The 20,886-nt window shown below is 49.0% G+C and overlaps 7 protein-coding genes across 7 annotated transcripts; all 7 read left to right on the top strand.

Annotated features, from left to right (window-relative positions):
• Nucleotides 1–7: 7 nt before the first annotated feature.
• On the top strand, nt 8–849 carry UREG_04299 (electron transfer flavoprotein beta-subunit; the record flags this gene model as incomplete). Its single annotated transcript, XM_002544736.1, has 2 exons — nt 8–674; nt 767–849. 2 exons carry the CDS (start codon nt 8–10, stop codon nt 847–849), a joined length of 750 nt encoding a protein of 249 aa, XP_002544782.1.
• A 1,313-nt stretch (nt 850–2,162) lies between these two features.
• UREG_04298 (uncharacterized protein) lies at nt 2,163–3,854 on the top strand (the record flags this gene model as incomplete). The annotated part of the gene is made up of 1 exon (XM_002544735.1): nt 2,163–3,854. One exon carries the CDS (start codon nt 2,163–2,165, stop codon nt 3,852–3,854), a length of 1,692 nt encoding a protein of 563 aa, XP_002544781.1.
• Nucleotides 3,855–4,692: 838 nt separating this feature from the next.
• On the top strand, nt 4,693–7,177 carry UREG_04297 (uncharacterized protein; the record flags this gene model as incomplete). The annotated part of the gene is made up of 6 exons (XM_002544734.1): nt 4,693–4,756; nt 4,822–4,935; nt 5,034–5,477; nt 5,532–6,118; nt 6,176–6,392; nt 6,618–7,177. 6 exons carry the CDS (start codon nt 4,693–4,695, stop codon nt 7,175–7,177), a joined length of 1,986 nt encoding a protein of 661 aa, XP_002544780.1.
• Nucleotides 7,178–8,148: 971 nt separating this feature from the next.
• UREG_04296 (uncharacterized protein) lies at nt 8,149–10,081 on the top strand (the record flags this gene model as incomplete). Its single annotated transcript, XM_002544733.1, has 2 exons — nt 8,149–8,286; nt 8,357–10,081. The coding sequence occupies 2 exons, from the start codon at nt 8,149–8,151 to the stop codon at nt 10,079–10,081; spliced, it is 1,863 nt and encodes a 620-aa protein (XP_002544779.1).
• Nucleotides 10,082–14,450: 4,369 nt separating this feature from the next.
• Nucleotides 14,451–15,524, top strand: UREG_04295 (uncharacterized protein; the record flags this gene model as incomplete). Its single annotated transcript, XM_002544732.1, has 4 exons — nt 14,451–14,497; nt 14,724–14,792; nt 14,859–14,885; nt 15,041–15,524. The coding sequence occupies 4 exons, from the start codon at nt 14,451–14,453 to the stop codon at nt 15,522–15,524; spliced, it is 627 nt and encodes a 208-aa protein (XP_002544778.1).
• A 1,361-nt stretch (nt 15,525–16,885) lies between these two features.
• UREG_04294 (uncharacterized protein) lies at nt 16,886–17,847 on the top strand (the record flags this gene model as incomplete). Its single annotated transcript, XM_002544731.1, has 2 exons — nt 16,886–17,179; nt 17,260–17,847. The coding sequence occupies 2 exons, from the start codon at nt 16,886–16,888 to the stop codon at nt 17,845–17,847; spliced, it is 882 nt and encodes a 293-aa protein (XP_002544777.1).
• A 750-nt stretch (nt 17,848–18,597) lies between these two features.
• UREG_04293 (uncharacterized protein) lies at nt 18,598–20,594 on the top strand (the record flags this gene model as incomplete). Its single annotated transcript, XM_002544730.1, has 4 exons — nt 18,598–18,646; nt 18,689–19,215; nt 19,267–20,408; nt 20,468–20,594. The coding sequence occupies 4 exons, from the start codon at nt 18,598–18,600 to the stop codon at nt 20,592–20,594; spliced, it is 1,845 nt and encodes a 614-aa protein (XP_002544776.1).
• Between the last annotated feature and the right edge of the window lie 292 nt (nt 20,595–20,886).

The raw sequence follows: 20,886 nt of genomic DNA, 5'->3' as shown, positions 1-20,886 counted from the left end.
TACCTCCATGCCTCAGATCAAACCCCGCATTAACAAGACACAAACGGGCGTCGAAACAGGCGTAAAACATTCCCTGAACCCATTCGATGAGCTCTCGTTAGAAGAAGCCGCGGATCTGCGCAGACGTAAAGGCCCTATGGAAGTCGAAGATATCCTTGCGCTTTCCGCGGGCGGACCCAAATGCCAGGATATTCTCCGCACCGCAATGGCCATGGGCGCCGACCGAGCTATACTGGTCGACGTTCCTGAGGGCAAGAGTGGCTCCGACGATGGTGGGCTGGAGCCGCTGACTGTTGCGAAGCTGTTGAAGAAGGTTGTCGAGAAGGAAAACATCAACCTGGTTTTCCTAGGGAAGCAGGCAATCGATGGAGATCAAGGTCAGACGGGCCAGATGCTTGCTGGGTTGTTGGGCTGGCCTCAAGCGACGCAGGCCAGCAAGGTTACTGTGAAGGATGCGGAAGGCTCCGTTGAAGTTACAAGGGAGGTCGACGGTGGTGTGGAAACGCTAAAGGCAAAATTGCCAATGGTCATTACGACGGATTTGAGATTAAACGAGCCGAAATATGCCACCTTGCCTAATATCATGAAAGCGAAGAAGAAGCCACTGGAGAAGAAGACTTTGGGAGATTTCGAACTTGACAACACGAAGAGGTTGAAGACATTGAAGGTTACAGGTAAGATTCATCGAAATCCCTACCCCTAACTCTGGAGCCTCTCTAGACTCCCTCCAATCTTGGTGATCGACAAACACTTATGCGGTTGATAGAACCCCCGGCGAGACAAGGCGGAGGGAAAGTCGAGGATGTTGATGGCCTCATTAGCCGCTTGAAGGAGCTCGGTGCTCTGTGAATTTCCTTTGAGTCTCTCGGAGGATCAACTGCTTTTGGATGTACGCAGAGCTGGAATGAGTATAGAAGCGTTTCGGCCGCGATTGGGGTTTGAAGATGTTAAAACACGAGTCCAGAATTATTATAGATACCTCGAAGCAATCTGTATTATGTTCCACAGCAAAATGGTCCAAATCTATAGTATCATATTTCACATGTTGCACTGAGTGAAACGCCAAGGGCCTTCACTTCACAAGCATCAACTTGAATTGTTTAAAGAGCAAGCATATTCATGCAGGATGAAACCAGGGAACAACCAAAATGTGGCGTGTTTTGGCGACACCTTGGTGAGGCACAGAGCTTGGAAGAAACAGCATTTCCAGATCAGAACAAAAGGCCGTGTTTCGTCTGTACATCAGCAGCCGCCGGCAAGGGGAACTCCATCGCCAAGAAGGGCGCCATCTGGCCTTGATGTCAACCGGCACACATTGGGGTCCAAAATATGTTTCACAGCGGCTTCGGAACGCTGGGGACTCTCCGAAAGTGCTCTGGCCTGTGGAGAGAGATGCCCAGGTTATCTTTCCTTCAGGGCCCGTCAAACGTACCTTCGACACAAATGAAACGAGCTGCAGCTGGGAGTCCATTACCACCAGTCGCTGATCGGATCATGCATGACATGCTTTCTGAAGGCTTGTTTATCCTGAGCCCTGCGCCACCCAACAACTTCGAGAAGCTGGTTCACCCGGGCTTCGACCGACCAGGCCCAAGGACCAGAGGTAGCTGATACCCCGATGGCTGCCAGTGCTGCCGTCCGTCGCCCATGTACCCGATACTTGAGCAATGACGCATGGCCAGCCCAGGAAAATTTGCTTTTCCCGTACCAGGAAAACTAATAATAGGCAGCGGGGGACGCATGAAGTTGGGAACAATGAAGGCCCCCGTTAACTTCAAGACAGGCGCTTCGGTTCTCTCAACGATCCTGGCCTTGCCTTTGCATTCATTCGGTGGGACATGCAAGCCAATTTGCAGGACGAAAACTCTATGGGCAGTTTATTTCCTGAGGATCTCCGAGCCAGCTCAAAAACTCGTCTAGGTTTCGTTGCCGTCTTTTTCTTTTGCTTTCTCCTACGACGGCAAAAGAAACTGTCTTTTTGTGTCGATCGTTTCGGAAGCAACTAGTTGCTGCACGTCGAAGAGCACGGATCAAGAATTGGGAAGAACTTTTGCTGGCTACGGATCTTTCGCTCGCTATGCTAAGTTTGAAATGTTTCTTTGCTCCTCCACGATCTATACTCCTCCTGAAGACCTGGTAGGATAACTACAGCATATCGCGGAATGGCGACGCCCAACCAAAAGAGGTGGGAAAAGGCCAAGGTCTACTCCAAACGAGGCTTCGACAAGGCATGGCACACTCTCGATAAGCTTGGTCCGCCGATAAATCGTTTATCGAACAAACTTGGCGCCGAAGCGTTCTGGCCGACGAGTCTGGATCTGGAAAGTGAGAAATCCGCGCGAATATTGCGGAGCTTTTGCAAGGATGGGTTCTACGAAGAGATCGACGAACAGAATGAAGGTCGACAGAAAGAGGGAGTTCCGCGCGGCAAACAACGGGTGGTGAAGAAGATTCCCGCATCCGTGATCAAGCAGGCGAAGGGTCTGGCTATCTTTACAACCATGAGAACCGGCCTTTGGGTCAGCGGATCCGGAGGCAGCGGCGTTTTACTTGGAAGAATAAAAGAGACGGGTGAATGGAGCCCGCCGTCTGGAATCATGACGCATACGGCTGCGCTGGGCTTTCTCGCAGGTGTGGATATCTACGACTGCGTCGTGGTAATCAATACCTACAAGGCCTTGGAAGCTTTTAAAGCTGTCCGTTGCACACTTGGGGGCGAGATTGCTGCGTCGGCTGGACCTATCGGCGCCGGTGGTAATTTGGAGACGGAGATACACAAGCGACAAGCTCCGGTATGGACCTATATGAAGGGTCGGGGTTTCTACGCAGGCGTACAACTGGACGGGACTATTGTAATAGAGAGGTCTGACGAGAATGAGCGGTTCTACGGAGAGCGTATATCCGCGAGCGATATACTGGCGGGGAAGTCGAAACGTCCGCCAACATCGATCCAAATGCTGATGCAAACGCTAAAAGCCGCCCAGGGTGACAGCGACGTGGATGAAGGAATGCTACCTTCTCCTGGAGAGTCGCCAGGCGACGCGGAGATTGACGCAACGGGAACGTTCGGCATCCCTGATAACGAAGACCCAGATCCATACGGTGTCAAAGCGCTGGAAAGAGAGGGAATCATGATCAGGGAGGCCGGCTCCCGTCGACTACCGAACATGGACACATTCGAGTTCCGGCCAGTTTCATTCAGTCCGAATTCCTCGAGATGGAGCGCAACCGGGTCACGGAGGTCGAGTGTGCGAAATAGTCTCCACAGCTTTACAAGCGTGGATCGAGGTACTCAGACTGACGACTTTGCTTCTGACCGTGACGACCGTTCGCCAGTGAGCCCAGGCTCTTCCAGGAGTCTAAAGGATTTTAATTCTCCAATCCGCATTTCGACCGCCGAAACAGAGGATCTCTACCAGGAAATCACGCACAATGAAAAGGATTTGGAACATGGCCCGGCACGGCGCATCAACCTGTCAGACCACAGCATCCCCAATGTTAGCAAACCGACGCCAGCGTCGTTCGCCAAAGCTCGACTGGTTACCATCCCAAAACGAAGCCCCCCTCCGCTCCCTCAACGCAATAGTGAACGCGTGAATTCCCCGATCTCCACCCACTCTGAGATCGACGACTCTGCCACCCTGTCATCCATCTCCCCAATTGACGAAGACACTGCTGTCCTCGAGATACAGAATCGGCTGAGAAAGCTTCGTTCTGAGGAGTCGCAGACCGATGAGGTCTTGGAAGCTCGAGGGCAGTCAACGGAGCAAGACGATTTTCATTCCGCTCCCGCCTCGCCTTCTGATGCTGGGAAGACAGATCAGGATTTAAAGCCAGAGACGGCGAAAGAATAATCATTACGGAGTATCTTGGTACACTTTTCCTATGCCTATTATATATTTGTAATGCCCCTTCGATTCAAAGATACAAGCACGTTTTATTTCTACGTTGTCAGGTTGCTTGAGACCCTATTTTCTTATTCCTTTTCTTTTTTCTTACGAGTTCATGGTTGATGTCTCTTGGGTCTCGGACTGCTGCATTAACTAGTTACCTGGCGCTCATGGGGATCGGTGGAACGGGGTGGCGGGACAACTAGGCCTGACGTCTCTTAAAGTCTGTGATCATATCAACTCAACTCCAAAATGGGACCCTTTGATAAAGACAACCCTTGTTGCCTGTCTGTTTCTGCCTGGCAAGCGAGATGCGGCTCTGCCTGGTGCCTGAATAGTGGGTCCCCTGCACGCACGCTAGTCCCGAAGCGTGCATGACTAAGCATATCGGCGGCTCGGCGTTTGCGGAGTTTAAGGGGCTGCTTATATAAGCCAGTCAGCAACGTGGCGCCGGCCAATCAGCGCGCGCTGCAGCCTGGTGTTGATGGTTTTGGATTTCTGGGTGAGCTGGAGCTGCAGCAGTGGAGGAGAGCTCGCGCTGATCGCACATCTAAGGTTGGTGACGTCCCGCGCCGGGTATAAATATTTCGGCAATGCGCAGAGCAACCTCTTTCCTTGCGTCGAAAATACCCTCTTCCTCCGTCGGTTGCTGCCATGCGCCTGTGTTGTCTCAATTGTGTTCGATTGTGTCGCGTTCCCAGGTAACCAGAGGTATTTCTCGTCTTTAAAATTTATCTTGTTTTTACTCCTATCGAATCTATTTATATTTTATTTCGGATTTCTTATTTTTAATCCTCCCACCATGGCTGCAATCTTCAAGAATAAAACAATTGTTCTAAGCGGCACGTTTTCAGGTCACACGCACGGTCAGTACTCATGGAGGAACTGTTTTGGGCTCGATTTGCTAAGTGACTTGGGTTCCTCACTACAGCAAGTTTGAAGTCTTTGGTAGAAACGCATGGGGGGACCTTTAGTGCGAAGGTGACAGATGATTGCACTCATCTGATCAGTAGCGCAAAGGAATTCGAGAATAACGGGACGAAAAGTAGGTGTCGACCCCCTTTTGCGAATCACAGCAAATGCGCCGACATGCATTAGTTGTGACGGGAGACAAGTAGCTAACCGATTCCTATGTGAAATTAGATAAACAAGCGGCCTCCAACAACGTTGATGTCGTATCCGTGGACTGGCTGCTTGACTCGATTGCGTCGAAGAAATGCAAGAAGGAGGCTGATTACCTCTGGTCTACTCTGCGGAGCTCGCAAGCCGCACCAGCTCCCACATCAAATGGGACCACTGATGCCACGCCTGCCGCGAATCCCAGGCGCTCTGCCCGAAATTCTCAGGCACAATCCCAGTCCCAGGCCCAGGCCCAGTCCCAACCCCAGCCACAATCTCAACCGCAGTCTCAATCTCAGGCAAAAACCACCAAGAAAGGCAATAAACGCACGTTAGACGCTACGGCCACTGACACGACCGATACTGCAAAGGCTGATAGCCAGCCGCCAGCAAAAAAACAAAAAGACGCACAAAAGACTCCGCCAAAAAAGCAGAATATCCTTGTGGATGCACTTTGCCCGAATAAAGGTATACCTTCTTGCCTCCAGCTACAATGTGGCGACCCTAACAATTAGCTTATAGGTAAATATCATGTTTACGTTGACCCTGACGGTCTTATCTATGACGCCGCCTTGAATCAAACAAACCGGATGAACAACAACAATAAGTTCTACTTTATTCAAGTACTTGAGCCTAATAACAAGAGCGACAAGTATTTGACCTGGACACGATGGGGAAGAGTAGGAGAAGACGGGCAAACCTCTGCATTCAACGGACTGGACTTGAAGAAGGCCATAGCCACTTTTGAGAAGAAATTTAGAGACAAGACCGGCCTAGCCTGGAAAGACAGATTTGAAAACGCAAAAGCCGGTAAATACATGTTCCTCGAGCGCGATTATGAAGAGACGGACGATGAATCTGAAGAGCAGCCCAAGAAGAAGGCAAAGACTTTCGGCGAAGAGGATGCCGAAGAGGAGATTGAAGTGAAAACCGCTGAATGCACGCTTCCTTTGCCGGTACAGCACGTTGTTGGCCTTATTTTCAATCAAGCCTTCTGGGCGAATACTATGGCAACCATGGATTATGACGCGAACAAACTACCGCTCGGAAAATTGAGCAAGCGGACTCTCCAAAAGGGATTTGAACTCCTAAAACTCCTTTCGGATATGGTAAGTAGCAGGCAGCAGATTGCAAACGGTCTGTCTCTCGATCAAGTCAACAATCAGTATTTTACAGTGATACCGCACGCTCTTGGTCGAGGCCGTATACCCTTGATCAACAACGAGCAGATGATCAAGAAGGAAATTGGACTTCTCGAGGCATTGACCGACATGGAGATAGCAAACGAAATCTTGAAAGGCTCGAAGAAGAACAATTCGGTTGACCCTGTTCACGTACTTGATCGGCAGTTTTCCGGCCTTAACTTGAAGGAAATGGAACCTTGTAAGCCACAGAGCTCGTTCGCATTGCTCAGGATGCTAACATTCGTTGGACTTTAGTGGACCCTGCCTCCACGGAGTATAAGGAGTTGGCCGATTATCTGATCAAAACCCACGGTGATACTCATTATCTTAATTACAAGGTTCGAATCCAACAAACCCCGATGGCTCCAATATTCCAGCTTGAAGACCAAAAGCTAATTGCAGTAGTTGAAATATATTTTCCGAGTTGAACGGCACGGTGAAACCGACCGCTACCTGAACTCACCGTACGCCAACATCCGAAACAGCAACCGCCGCCTCTTATGGCATGGTTCGCGTACCACCAACTTTGGTGGTATCTTAAGCCAGGGGTTGCGCATTGCACCCCCCGAAGCGCCAGTGAACGGTTATATGTTTGGCAAAGGTGTTTACTTTGCAGACATTTCCAGTAAATCCGCCAACTACTGCTGTGCCTACAACAGTGATAACACAGGCCTGTTACTCCTTTGTGACGTTGAACTTGGCAACCCGATGTTGGAACTGAACAATAGCAATTCTGGTGCAGCCGAGCTTGTTAAAAAGGAAAATAAGTTGGCCACATTGGGCATGGGAGAGGTTATTCCATATGGCTGGAAGGATGCTGGCTGCGTGCATGAGGATCTTGCAGGTGTGCTGATGCCCGACACCACGGGTGCCCCCCGCAACCGCGATGATGACGACGAGTACCGGTGTCTTCGTTACAACGAGTACATCGTTTACGACGTGGCTCAGATTAGGGTCAAATACCTGTTCTGCGTTGGGATGTAGGGTTTGCAGTATCGTTTTAGCTGGGGTTGGGGTCTTGGCCGTTGGATCTGGCTTTGGGATCTCTTTTTTAACTTATTTCTGTAACTTTTTTGCTCTCTCTCACTCTCTCTCTTCTATTCCCTTTTTCCCTTTGTTTTAATTGAATTTTGGTCAGTCTTCCAGAAAATCTCCATGCCGCTGATAAAAGCTCTTCAGTCTATGTCGATGTGCTGTGAATCCTCGCAAGCCAACCCGGCGCTACCCACAACCCGGGAGCACATTTCCTGCAAACAGGGATTCAATGGCCTGCAAAACTACTGAAAGAAACCCTTTGCTTTGGAAGTCCACGGGGTTATTCCAACTTTAGTGGTCCTGATATTCTTGACCTTGCATTCCTCAGCATGTTTTTGATGCTCAAGCTAGACGCCCTTCAACGACGACTGGGTTCCCACAAATTCCTAACAGTTAGCTCCGCAATTCTTTCCTCCGCACGTCAAGCATCATATACGATGCGACCTTAAGGCGGGGTTTCCGCAGACCAGTTCCCCGGCGGGAATGGCAGCTGCTCGCTACAACGATCCGCAGTGCTAAGCTGCCTCCGCTCCAGGTCCAACTCGCAAATTTAAACGGGGCCAATGCTGCGACCCGGGATTCTACCAACAGTTATACTACCTCACTTCCTACGTTACTAATTAGTTTCTCAGTACTGCATGTTTTCTGGCCCATGAGGTCTTGTGCTGTGGACGATGTCTGAGGGATGGATCGGCGCTTTTGTGCCGTATGGAGAGCAATCCTTGCTATCGCTTGAGAGCTGGAGCAGGATGCATTCTTCGATATTTATTCAAATATGCCGGTCGTCCCAGGTAGTTGCTGGGTTGCATCTCCTCTCAGACAGCCGCTTCAAAGTGCCAAGATTGGCGCCTCTTTTTCCCAATTTGTGCGGCTTGATAGAAGGGCTGTGGTTCCAAAGAAGAGTCTAACTACCGCTCACAATGCGCGTATGCACGCAGTTTTCGATTCCCTTACTGCTAGCGCATACTGTCGCTGCGAAGTATTTTCCACCCACACCAAAGGATTTGACGGTTGTGGAGTCCAAATTCCAAGAAGGCGTAACATTATCATACAAACAGGTATGGGCTGTTTCAACTCTGCTTTTGTTGGTTCTTGAGTCGAGCGTCTCAGCTAACCAAACGGGTTCAGACCAATATTTGCGAGACCACTGAAGGAGTCAGATCATTCACCGGTTACGTTCACCTCCCACCGCATTCGTTGGATGGCGTGGACGTCTATCAGAATTATGACATCAATACATTTTTCTGGTACTTTGAAGCCCGCAACGATCCTGAGAATGCCCCGTTGACAATATGGATAAACGGCGGACCTGGGTCATCCTCAATGATCGGATTGTTCCAGGAACATGGCCCCTGCTCTGTTAACAACGACTCTAGTACGACAACTCCGAATCCTTGGTCTTGGAATAATAAGGTCAACATGCTGTACATTGATCAGCCGAATCAAGTTGGTTTCAGCTATGACACGGTGACAAACGTCTCTGTGAACACCAGATCGATCCGCCCGTCTCAACAGTTGCAGCCGACCGATTATTCAGATGGAGTGCCAGAGCAAAACAATACGTTCTTCGTTGGCACGGCTAGCACCCAGAACGGAAATTTCTCTGCGAACACTACCATGAACGCCGCGCGCTCTTTATGGCATTTCGCACAGGTGTGGTTCCAGGAATTCCCAGAGTATAAATCCAATAACGATAGGGTTAGTATGTGGACTGAGACCTATGGCGGTCGCTATGGACCAGCGTTCAGCGCTTTTGTCCTTGATCAGAATGAAAGGATCAGGAACGGTACAATCACTACTGAGGGCCAAAAGCATATCATCAACTTTGACTCTCTTGGCATAATTAACGGATGTATCGATTACCTTACTCAAGCGTTGTCCTACCCCCGATACTCCTATAACAATACTTATGGGATTCAACTGATTAACGAGACCGTCTACAACACTGCCATTCAGGACTTCGACGGGCCTGGTGGCAATCGAGAAAAGATCGCCAATTGCCGAAGGCTCGCCGCCGAAGGAGATCCAAACATGTATGGGCACAATGACACTATCAACGAAGCTTGCCGCACCGTCCCGCGTTTAGAAGGCTATTATCTTCAGGGCGGGCGAGGATACTACGATATCGGCCACCTTGCTGTCGACCCGTTCCCCCCAAATTACTATCTGGGGTATTTGAGTCAAGCTCATGTGCAAGAAGCGATGGGTGTTCCCGTCAATTTCACTTCGCTAGCCCGGGGCGGCTATCTTGGTTTTGGGGCGACTGGAGATTATATAAGGACCGATGCCCGCGGGTATCTCGGGGATATTGGTTATCTCTTGGACTCAGGGGTCAAAGTTGCTCTGATTTATGGAGATAGGGATTACGCGTGCAACTGGATTGGAGGCGAGGATGTTAGCTTGGCGGTTGAATATTCCGACTCAGATAGATTCAGGGCCGCGGGGTATGCTGATATCCATACGAATGACTCTTACATTGGAGGACAAGTCCGACAGTACGGCAACTTCTCATTCTCGAGAATTTACCAATCGGGCCTTCAAGTTCCTGCTTATCAACCGGAGACCGCATATGAACTGTTTACCCGCGTTCACTCCAACCGAGATATCGCCACCGGTGAAATCGACACCGCGAGGGAGGTTACCTACAGCACGTCCGGCTCATCGACAACCTTCCAGGTTAAGAATGAGGTTCCGCCACTCCCAGATCCAGAGTGTTATATTCTCCAATTTGGCACTTGCACGACCCAGCAGATTTATAATGTTGGAAATGGAACGGGTCTAGTGAGGAATTACATTTTGATTGATGATGATGATGATGCAACTCCAGTACGACCGGTACAGCACCGATGGTGACTGAAACTGGTGCTAGTGCTAAAACCGGTGTCTCAATGAGTATGTTGGGCTTGGGGATGGCTATGCTTGGTGCCTATCTCGCGTGAAGAACCGAAAAGAGTGTTTTTTTTCTCCTGTTACTATTCACCACTAAAAAAAGCTCAGAAATGAATGGTAATTTTTTTCAGCTCCTCGGGATTTCCTCACCCTCCCCGAGAGCGCTATCACCGAATTCTATTCATTCACAGTCTGGTTATGCCATTGATCCAATCGCATGGCCCTAGTGACTACAGTTGGTGAGATGTCAAACTAAGTGAACATATAGGACTGCTTGATCAACGAGACAGCCCCTTTCCACTCAGTTACCCCTTTCATTCACTGGTGAAGCAAGTCACTTGCTTCTCACCTGCTAACTTGACTTCACTTTGTGACCTCAGCGGGCGTGCTCGGCAAGGGCTATATAAACCTCCTCACCTCCCACTCTTCTTCTTCCTCTTTCCTTTCCATTCCTCTTTCTAACCATACATGAGTGGCTCTCTAGAGCCCAATCATGTGTCTTCTACGTTTTCCGTGCTGGTCATCCACAAAAACAATACTATCTAACACGGTAAACCATGGTTTTTAAGAATAAACCTAGCATCTTCATTCTCTTTTCAATAGGTGGGTTAATGAAACAAGCCTTGTCTCCTCGTTGACCTGAAATCCTGAGCAAGCTAATGACGTGCATAGTTATACCTTCACCAAGTCAAGTTAGATTAATGGCTGGCGGACTGCATAGCTATATGCTTCTTAAAAATATACCGGGAAACGTCGCTCGATTAAAACTACCACTAAGAAATGTTCTTATGCATTCAAAAGCCGCTGTGTATAAAACACCCCCTCTTGAAGCCATGGTCAAGAGAGCCACCCGTCTGTGAGCACACGCTCAGTATGTTGCATATGGGAGCCAATATATGGGGTCAGCAACAGGCTGGCCATCAGTCCGAGATATATTGTTTCGCAACATCGGAGGCGGTGGGAAACGAAAGGCATTCCAACATTGACCTCAGTCAACTCATGGCACTCATGGCACAAGCAGTATTTGAGGTCAAACCCCGTTGATGAGGCTCATGTACTTGTACTGGACCAAAATGGGTGAGAGTCATTTCAAATGAATGCGCTTTAACGTGTTTGGGGTATTAATGAAATTGCATAGGATCGAGGCCTCCTTGCCGCCACCCCAAATAATATATTCAAACCCGGTATCCTTCTCAATCACAATCCTTCGTACCCGAGCTTTTTGTACCGGCGGGATACCCATCACCATTAGTTATAAATATCCTCATCTAGGCGCGTTCTTTTACATGCCAACGAGGTTGATGGCTCGGACAACGCCTATCTCCGACCATCCGTCGACGAAGAGCCCTAGTATGACTTCTCTGTCAACCTAGACACCTAAAATAGTGGTGTACAAAGTCTGATCAAAGAGAGGGAGATATCAATAGTGGTGATGGCCAATGCGTCACATCAACCCTCTCAGAGCTGCTTTTATCGACCTACGGCTTCAACTAACTACAAGGTTGTCGACCGATAAATACAGAATCCACGGATTCCTGACAAAATTATCAGCTTCGAAACTTGTTGATCCCAGCATCGAGGGTGGTGCTGGCAAATCACTGATTATTTTCCCTTCCATGGGTTCCTGGGGTCCTGGGGTCCTGGGCTTTAGTTTATATATATATACAAGAGCATGTAAGTACACCTTCCCTTATGCACTTGCTCGCGAAAGTAAGTCTTGGTCCATACTTATCTTATGAAAGGAAGTAGTCTCGCGATCACAATGGCCTCCTCAAACCAAAACTTCAACAATTCTTGGCCTTCCTGACACGGTTTTTCTGTAATCCCTTGAAGCCCTACCCGGGCCTACAGGCGTTTGTGCTGTCGTCGACAGTATTGAACGTTTGCTGCAAGCCTTCGGTGAAATCTAGCCTTTGCGGAACGAATCTTTCCTTGCTGGCACTGGTGGCACAGCAGAGGCTTGTCCTTCCCGCGAGGGAAGCCATGCTGTATCAGGCGGCCCTGCTGTTGCCTCTGGCAATGAATCACCCCGAGCACTAACCAGAGTTGCCATCCTTGGTTTCTTTAGGGCCAAGTGATTTTTGTGATGGATCAGGCCAATGCTTTGTTTGAGGAAGACAGCTCCGGCGAACTGTAACTAGCTTCCTAGCCTCCTAGCCTCCTAGCCTCCTAGCCTCCTAGCCTCCTAGCCTCCTAGCCTCCTAGCGTCTCCAAACCAGGGGCCGAACTAGGTCAGGATGCCCTGCTTGTAGAGTTGCTCTGTGTTCTCAAGCAGTTTCGTCAAATTTGATAGATTAGCTAACTAATCAACCAATTTGTACAAGATTCAGCCAATAAGGCTCTATTATTTCTGTGTACGGAGTAACTATCATTCTTCCTTTCTTCCTGGAGCCAGTTGAGAGCCCACAGCATTTCTGAAGAGAGTCCTCGGACGACCAATTGCCGTTATTTCCAACACAGCAGCTTGTTAGGAATCGTTAACTAACTCTTCGGAAAACCCAGAATGTGACCAATCGAAAACTTCAATCATTTAGCGTTGGGATCTCCAGCTCCAGCCGGAAGATCATTTCCCTTGATGTTGACTCGGGTGACACAGATGCTGCGTGATTGAAGCATGTCCCTCCACTCGTACAACGTGTTTACGCCACATGAAGCACACGCGCGTGAGATACCAAAGGCACTTCGCCCCGTCCCCAAGCTGGCTCGGATTCTCCCTGCAGAGTGGGTGCGTGCGCCCGCAAAGAAAGCGCTTAACCATTGAGAGCTTTGCCTGGCTGCTGCAGTGCTGCAAGACTGTTGGCCCTTTATTGTGCTTCCTTTCTGTTTCCGGAAGTCCGTGCCTGATAACTAATCGTTGAGATCCTTGTGGCTGGTCTTTCGACTCTATCGAACCATTGAGCTTGAAGGATCCGAAAAAACCCCAGAGCTGATTGGCATGGAGTTTTCGTTCCACGGTTTGATGTCTTGGGTTTCGTACGGAGGATTTCATGTCCTATTTCCCTTCCAAGGAAATGCTGCCATCGTTTAGGATTACACGTGGAAAACGGGCGGCACGCTTGGAGGGAGCCCATAACCTTCGCTCAGAGGTTACTCAGGGAGTGTAACTACCGGTTCAGATGGCGAAGTCTTCGTCTCCCATGCTCCGAATAAGATGCATGCCCTGCGCCTGGTAGCATGAGCAAAACCACGTTTGCGTGACAGTATCGACGCAGTCCGGAGAGGAGGCGACGATGCACAGATGACACGGAGGACAACCCGTTCCTGAATGGTCACGACTGGGTCAGCCTTGAGGACAGGCGTCATTGAGAGATTTGACTAGCGGAAACGATCTGCAATCGGGACAAAGGGCTGGTTCAGCAGGACATCTGCAGAAAGGCCTTTCGAGAGCTTCCCGTCTCCACTCTCCCGGTGGCGGATCTCGTGCTTTTTGCATTCCAGCCTGCAGGTTCTTGGGTTCTCCCCGTTCCCGACTTGTTATGAACCCGCCCCCCTTCGCGAGAACTCACCCGGACCTGTATAGATTTTGCATTCGTTTCATTTCTGCTGAGAGCCGTTACTGCCAATCCCGCGCAGCACGGGCATGTATAGCGAGGAAGCTGGCCTGTCATGACCACGGGGCGGATTGGCATCTGCCCAACGTGTCGTCCATGGCATTGTTGGAGGAACTCCCGCCGCTGTTGGGCTTGGTTAGGAGGCACGATCCAAAGTTCGACCCCAGACTTCAAGACACCACCAAACTACCGATGGTGTTGAGTGTCTTTGGATTCTTTTCCGGAATTGCCTTTCTTACACTCGTCTTGAGGTGTTATGTTCGAATTTTCGTGGTAAAACGCCTGTCAATAGATGACTACTTTATACTCCTGGCATCGGTAAGGTGACCCCTTTATGAGGCTCAGTTGATACCCCGTACACTGCCAGAGGCTTACCGCTCGTTTTAGGCTTGTGACTTGGGCAACATCGCATTTTTAATCTTGGAGTCGAAGCACGGCCTTGGTCGATATACCCAGTTTCTGACCCCGTATGATCGTGCTGTGCTTGTCAAACTTTCATTTTTCCAATTCCTGGTCCTTGGGATTGGGTTTTACGCCGTGAAGATCTCATTCGGGTTCTTCCTTTTGCAGAAACTTCGAAGGGGTAGGATTTACAACTTTATCAGATTTGTGCTAGGTATGTTGGTTGTTAATCCAAGGGGCTCCAGTCAGTGCGAGCAAGCTAACACTTTGAGACGAGAAGCTATTCTATTTGTTCTTCTGCCAGTCTATATCGGGCTTCATCTTTTCCGGTGTACGCCTGTTTCTGCCGGTTGGTCGCTCACGGATAGAGAGACTGCAAAATGCGTAACAAGAAGACAGTTTATGGCAATCAATATGGTTCTCAGTGGTAAGACCCTCTATGTAATTCTTGCAGGAGGCGGTAGACTAACGGGGATTAGGAATCGATGCAACAATTGACACTTCGTTTGTGACGCTCTGTGTGTTTCTCTTCTACAATCTTCATAACACAAGAAGATATAAGCTGGCATTTATTGGAATGGCGACTTTTGGCTACCTGTGAGGAGACTATATGCACAGTATAGAAGGATAAACTTGCTCACCCGCCGATCCAGGACGTGTTTTGCCGGAATCATCAAAACTGCCATGACGGTGTACGCCTTGAAGGTGAGGGTAAAATACCGGTACGATTGTCCAGCTTCCCCCAAAAATTCAAATTATTTGATCATGTGGCTAACAGAGCGTATCAGTGGGATTGATTATGGCTTATGGGCTCTGTATGTGATTGTTGTTTGCTGCGAGAGCTATTCGTTAAAACTGACATACTGATATTTTACTCAACCAGCTTTGAATTCCACTTAGCCCTGATTTCGGCGTCTCTTCCTGTCCTTGGACCCCTATTCGAACCCCTGATTTTCCCTTCACGAACTAGGTCTACCTCCGAGATGACTTGCAGCTCGTATTCCCGTCAGGGTCCGGACCGTTTTGACCTTGCGCCTTTGCCGAAGAACTACAAATCCCCCAAATCTACGCGACGTCCCAGCACCGTTCACACTGAACGCAACGATTTTGATATAAATCCCGGAAATCAGCCCGGAATTTGCAACTACAAAGTTGAAGTCACTGCCTCCACCAGACCACCCAAGAAAATTCGAACGGGTTCATTGGGAGCGCATCGGCATTCGTTTAGCAATTTTAGCAAGGATGAGGAAACTGGAGATAGGATAACGCCCCTTCCAGCAGCATTATTAGCGAGCTCGTGCGGTGCGAATGATGGGATCTACCCGCCGTCTCCGACGAATCGTATTATGAGAACAACTGACGTCTTTGTAAGTATGCAGCAAGTGTTGGATGAAGAATGCCCAGATATGGATGACGAGGAAGCCGAAACAAAGAGGTCGAAATGGAAGTGTTGATAATGCCGTGTTCCGTTTGCACGATTTCCTCTATTGCTGTTTTGGAAATAGGTGTTTTTGCTGTTGACCTTTCGAGGGTTGCCTTTATTCTGATTGTTTATACTAGTTTCAGGACGGTTATAGGGACACATATTGTTGATAGCTTGGGATATACTCGCTTTATTAGAGATCTAATTGTCTCTTATTAATGAAAATTATTTTAATTCAACATCGACGCATGCCTTTATAGCGGAATTAGTGTCTATATCCCTTCAGGACAAACCGGCCCGATATGATAGTGGCTGTGGCGTGAATGCCCTCTGGCCGGTAGCCTGATTGACAACCGCCCCGGAAAGAAACGATTTGGTCAAGGATCCTATCTATCCCAAACTGCTTTCAATTCTTTTGTTCTAACGTACTCCTGGCTCTTGAACGTAGTTACGGGGCCCATGACGCCGCGCTAATGTGTTATACCCCTAAGATCCGATCGTCTGTTCCAAAGAGCTGGGCTCAGTGAAGACAGACTCATCCGCCTGTCCCAAGCATGCTTGATTGCTATACCTAAACGGGGGAAATGTTCCCCCCTCACGTCAGGCAACTTCATCCTGGTTGATTAGACCGGAAGCCGGTGGGGAAAGTAGAAGCTTGATGGGGTGACTGCGGGGCTGTCGGCCACACCCTGGTGGTCTCTCCATCATAGATCAGATAGCAAAATTAAAATGTTCGAACGATGGGAGCTTGCCAGTGAGGGATCCGTAGAGGAAGTGGTGGATATTTCGCGATCGGAAATGCAGACGATATGTCCATGATGTCTTTATGGGCTGTAATGGGCTTTTCCGTACGTCATGCTGTGTTTTCAAAATTACGCATTACACAGCAACAAAGGGCCGGATTTGCTGCGGGGTTGTTCAGCAAAATTTCAATTGGCCGAAACAGTTCGAAATTACGCGTTTTATGTTTTTATATTACCGATTGGCGGCGAAAATCAACCGCAAAATAGGCGTGCCACTCGCGCAAATGGCCACCTGCCCCCCACCAAAGACTCTCAAATCCGCGGAAAAATGTACCGGTTTGGAGAGCTCCTGTAAATGTAATACCGTTTCAGTGCTAGAAATTTCACGGGTTATCGTGATTTTTCTCTCCCCCAATCGGTTCCGCGGGTTGCTTGTCTCATTCTCGATGGCTTTTGGAGTCAGACCTGGATAGTCAGACATGCCAACAGGTTCTTCATATCGGCGTGGGCTTCGGCTGGACCGGCAGCAAGCTTTCTGAGGTTCTCTTCCTTTTATAGATATCTCTTCATCCTAGTTCGTCCTTGCGATCGCTTTGCGCTTCGACTCCCGTTTTCCCGTTATTTTGTGCCTGATAGACTTGTGCTGAAAATGCCGATTGCAAAGGTGCCAACCATAGAAGATTTCCCCAAACTCCACACTCTAGAGGTAGATATTGACCGGTTTCTCAACCGGTATATCCCCCATCCACGATGGCACCTCGTTCCCAGGCCGGTCGCCCATTTTTTGGGGCATCGGCTCCATCCGCCTAAAAAAGTCGGCAATGTGCTGGTTATGTTTTGGTCCTTGATTGGCGTGTTCACTGGATTGTTGATCGTAACCGCAGCATCAACTCACATCCCTTCGTTCCAGGAGCGGGGTGTGCCAATCATCGTCGGGAGTTTTGTGAGTCAACGAGCACTCGGCAATACCATATATATGGCGTTTCCCCTCTGTGGTCTTGTTTGTTAACATATGGTTGACAGGGTGCTGCTGCTGTCCTAGAATACTGCGCGATAGAATCTCCCCTGGCTCAACCTCGAAATGCTCTATTTGGCCAGTTTTTCTCAGCCCTCGTCGGAATATGCGTTGCGAAGCTCTTTGCGTTGAATCCGAACCATGACAATTTATACTGGATCGCTGGGCCGATTGCGTGTGCAGCGGCCACGCTGGTGATGATTCTCACCAAAACAATTCACCCCCCTGCTGGCGCGACCAGCTTGCTTGCGGTTGTGGATCCAACGGCAAGGAATTTGGGCTGGTTTCTGCTTCCCGTTGTGCTTCTCAGCTCTGTTTTGATATTGGTTTCCGCCCTTTTGTTCAACAACGTACAGAGGCAATTCCCTTTGCACTGGTGGACTCCCGAAAAGCTTCTACCGACGATTCGTGAAAGGGACGACAGCTCGTCGACCGACGTTGACGAGGAGAACCCAACCAACCTCTCCATGCCCGAAGAGAAAGCACCAGACGACCAACAAATAATCGTGGCGCCGGGCCAGGTGTTCGTCCCGGAGTCAATCACCCTTACAGCAGACGAAAAGCATTTATTAGAGCGACTGAGTAGACGGTTATAGATTTCTTCTCGTTCTCTTTTCCTTCCTCTCCTCTTGCGCGACGAGTAGTCGATAGACGACAGTACGATATAATGAGCAACAATAGACAGAAACGTTGATTTTTACGGTCCAAAGGAAGTAGGCGGTGCGAAGTGCGGAGTAGCAGCATTTTGTATTCGGCCACGCCTGCGGTACATCTGTGATGGCTGTGTCACCCTGCTCTCTGTGTGGCTGCTCTTGTGTTGAGAATCATCGAGTCGCACGGCCAAAGCGCCAGAGCATCATGTGACGCAATGCTGACTCACCACCGGAGAATTGTAGCACCGACTTGGCAGTGGCAAGTGGCTGCTTATCTCAGCAGCCCCCCACAAGGATTTTTGCAAAATTCAAAATCAACGGACGACATCATCGCTCACTTGGTCTGATATTCAGCGGACATCTTCCTTTTTCCCTTTACTTGTGTCCCTATATTTCCTATCTCATCTCTAATCCCATCCTCAAATCCTTGGGCCAATCTGAAGGCGCTTCGGATTGATAGATAGCAGTCTTTGTTGTCTCCTTGAACCCAGCCCACTTTTTTAGGGCTTTCGCTATCGATAAGGCCCCCCAAAACCCCACCTCCGACAGCATATCCTGCAAACCTTTTCAGATTGCTTTTATATTTCCCCTTCTCGTTTAGATATATACATAGATCTCTTCCTCGAAATTCTCCGCGGGAGATTTCCGAAGTTTCAAGCTCAGCACCTTCCTGACGACATATACTAGCCCACGATGGTTTCCGCATCCAAGGCCGCCCGCCAGGCAAAACGTGCCGCAGAGGGTAAGGATAAGAAGACACCGGCTTCCCGGCTATCTTCGAAAGTAAACTCGAAGAACGCCTCTCAAGCTTCGTCTGTCAATGGCGATGCGGTGGATGATACCAATCTTGTCGATGAGCCAGCCACCAGCGCCGCCAAAATGTCTGATGTCAAAAAGTTGACAGAACAGATGGATAAGCACGGTTTATCTGACCGCGTCACGACCGGGGTGTTGTCATCGCTTGCCGCCAGTCGGGACGTCAAAATTACTTCAGCATCTCTCGTTTTCCACGGCCGTGTCCTGATTACCGATACCACCCTAGAGCTCAACTATGGTCGCCGATACGGCCTGCTCGGTGAGAACGGGTGCGGCAAATCCACACTTTTGAAAGCTATCGACAAGAGAGAATTCCCCATCCCCGAACACATTGATATCTACCTGCTGAATGAGGGTGCACCACCGAGCGAGCTTGGCGCCTTGGAATGGGTTGTTAGAGAGGCGGAAAACGAAATGGACAGGCTAGATAAACTAGCTGAAGAAATTCTAGAGAAAGACGGACCAGAGAGCCCTATTCTTGAGGACCTTTACGAGGTAAATTCACAGCGGTTTTTGTTTTGAGAGCTATGCTAACTCTGACTGTAGCGTATGGAAACTATGGACCCGTCGACGTTTCATACCAGAGCCTCCTTGATCCTCACTGGTTTGGGTTTTAACAAGCACACTATTACCAAGAAGACAAAGGACATGTCCGGTGGTTGGAGGATGCGTGTTGCGCTCGGAAAAGCTTTGTTTGTGAAGCCATCATTGCTCCTACTCGATGACCCAACTGCCCATCTCGACTTGGAGGCTTGTGTGTGGCTAGAAGAATACCTGAAAAAATGGGATCGTACGCTCATACTCGTTTCACACAGTATGGACTTTTTGAACGGTGTTTGCACAACTATGATCGATATGCGTCAAAGGCAGTTGGTGTATTATGGTGGTAACTACGACACGTACCACAAGACTCGTTCCGAAAACGAGACCAACCAGATGAAGGCCTACCATAAGCAACAAGAAGAAATTGCACACATTAAAAAATTCATCGCGTCTGCCGGAACATACGCCAACCTTGTACGACAAGCCAAGTCGCGTCAAAAGATCCTGGACAAAATGGAGGCCGAAGGATTTATCCAGCCAGTCATCCCGGATAAAGTTTTCACATTCCGTTTCGCGGATGTTGAGAAACTACCCCCACCCGTTCTCTCCTTCGACGACGTGACATTCTCTTATAGCGGAGAGTCGAAAGACAACCTCTACGAGCATCTCGACTTTGGTGTTGACATGGATTCTAGAACTGCCTTGGTCGGACCTAACGGTGTTGGAAAATCCACTCTTCTTCGTCTCATGACCGGTAAACTAAGCCCGACGTCTGGCACTGTCACGCGTCATACCCATTTGAAGCTGGGATTGTACAGTCAGCACTCCGCAGAACAGCTCGATCTCACGAAATCCGCTCTTGATTTTGTCAGAGACAAATACAAGGAAAAGTCGCAGGACTATCAATACTGGCGCCAGCAACTTGGTCGATATGGGCTTACTGGTGAAGCTCAGACAGCCTTGATGGGCACTCTGTCTGAGGGCCAAAAGAGCAGAATCGTCTTTGCCTTGCTTGCCATTGATGGGCCCAACATGCTTCTCCTCGACGAACCAACCAACGGTCTTGATATTCCTACTATCGATAGTTTGGCAGATGCTATTAACGCGTTTAGTGGAGGTGTTGTGGTCGTCTCCCACGATTTCAGGTTCGCAGCATCCCTAGCAGTATCCATATTTGACTATACTAACATACTATTCCTCGCAGGTTGCTTGATAAGATCGCCAAGGACATCATGGTTTGCGAATACAAGACTGTTCGCCGGTGGGACGGCACTATTGGCGAATACAAGACTCACTTGAGGAAAAAGATGATTTCCGCTGGGCAGGTTTAATGTTTTTCCCTCCTTTCGACCGTTTCCAGGCTTCGTCTTTTCAACAATACCATTATAACTTTTTTTCTTGCGTTTCACTCATTACTATGATAAAAGGGACGGTTTTAGTGTTTCACTGGCCATATTTGGCTTGGTTAAGAGTGTTCTGTCAAAAATGGTAATTAAGGGTATTGACATCAATAAATTGGCTTTCATGAGACTCTTCCTCAAGCTTGGAATGGTATGACCGGCTCTTTAAAATAGCATAACCATACGGGGCAAACCTTGGATGCATAAGTTAATTCAAATAAAA

The sequence above is a fragment of the Uncinocarpus reesii genome, genomic scaffold (assembly GCF_000003515.1).
Source record: "Uncinocarpus reesii 1704 scaffold_2 genomic scaffold, whole genome shotgun sequence".
Lineage (NCBI taxonomy): Eukaryota > Fungi > Ascomycota > Eurotiomycetes > Onygenales > Onygenaceae > Uncinocarpus > Uncinocarpus reesii.
This window is presented reverse-complemented; position numbering and strand designations above follow the sequence as displayed.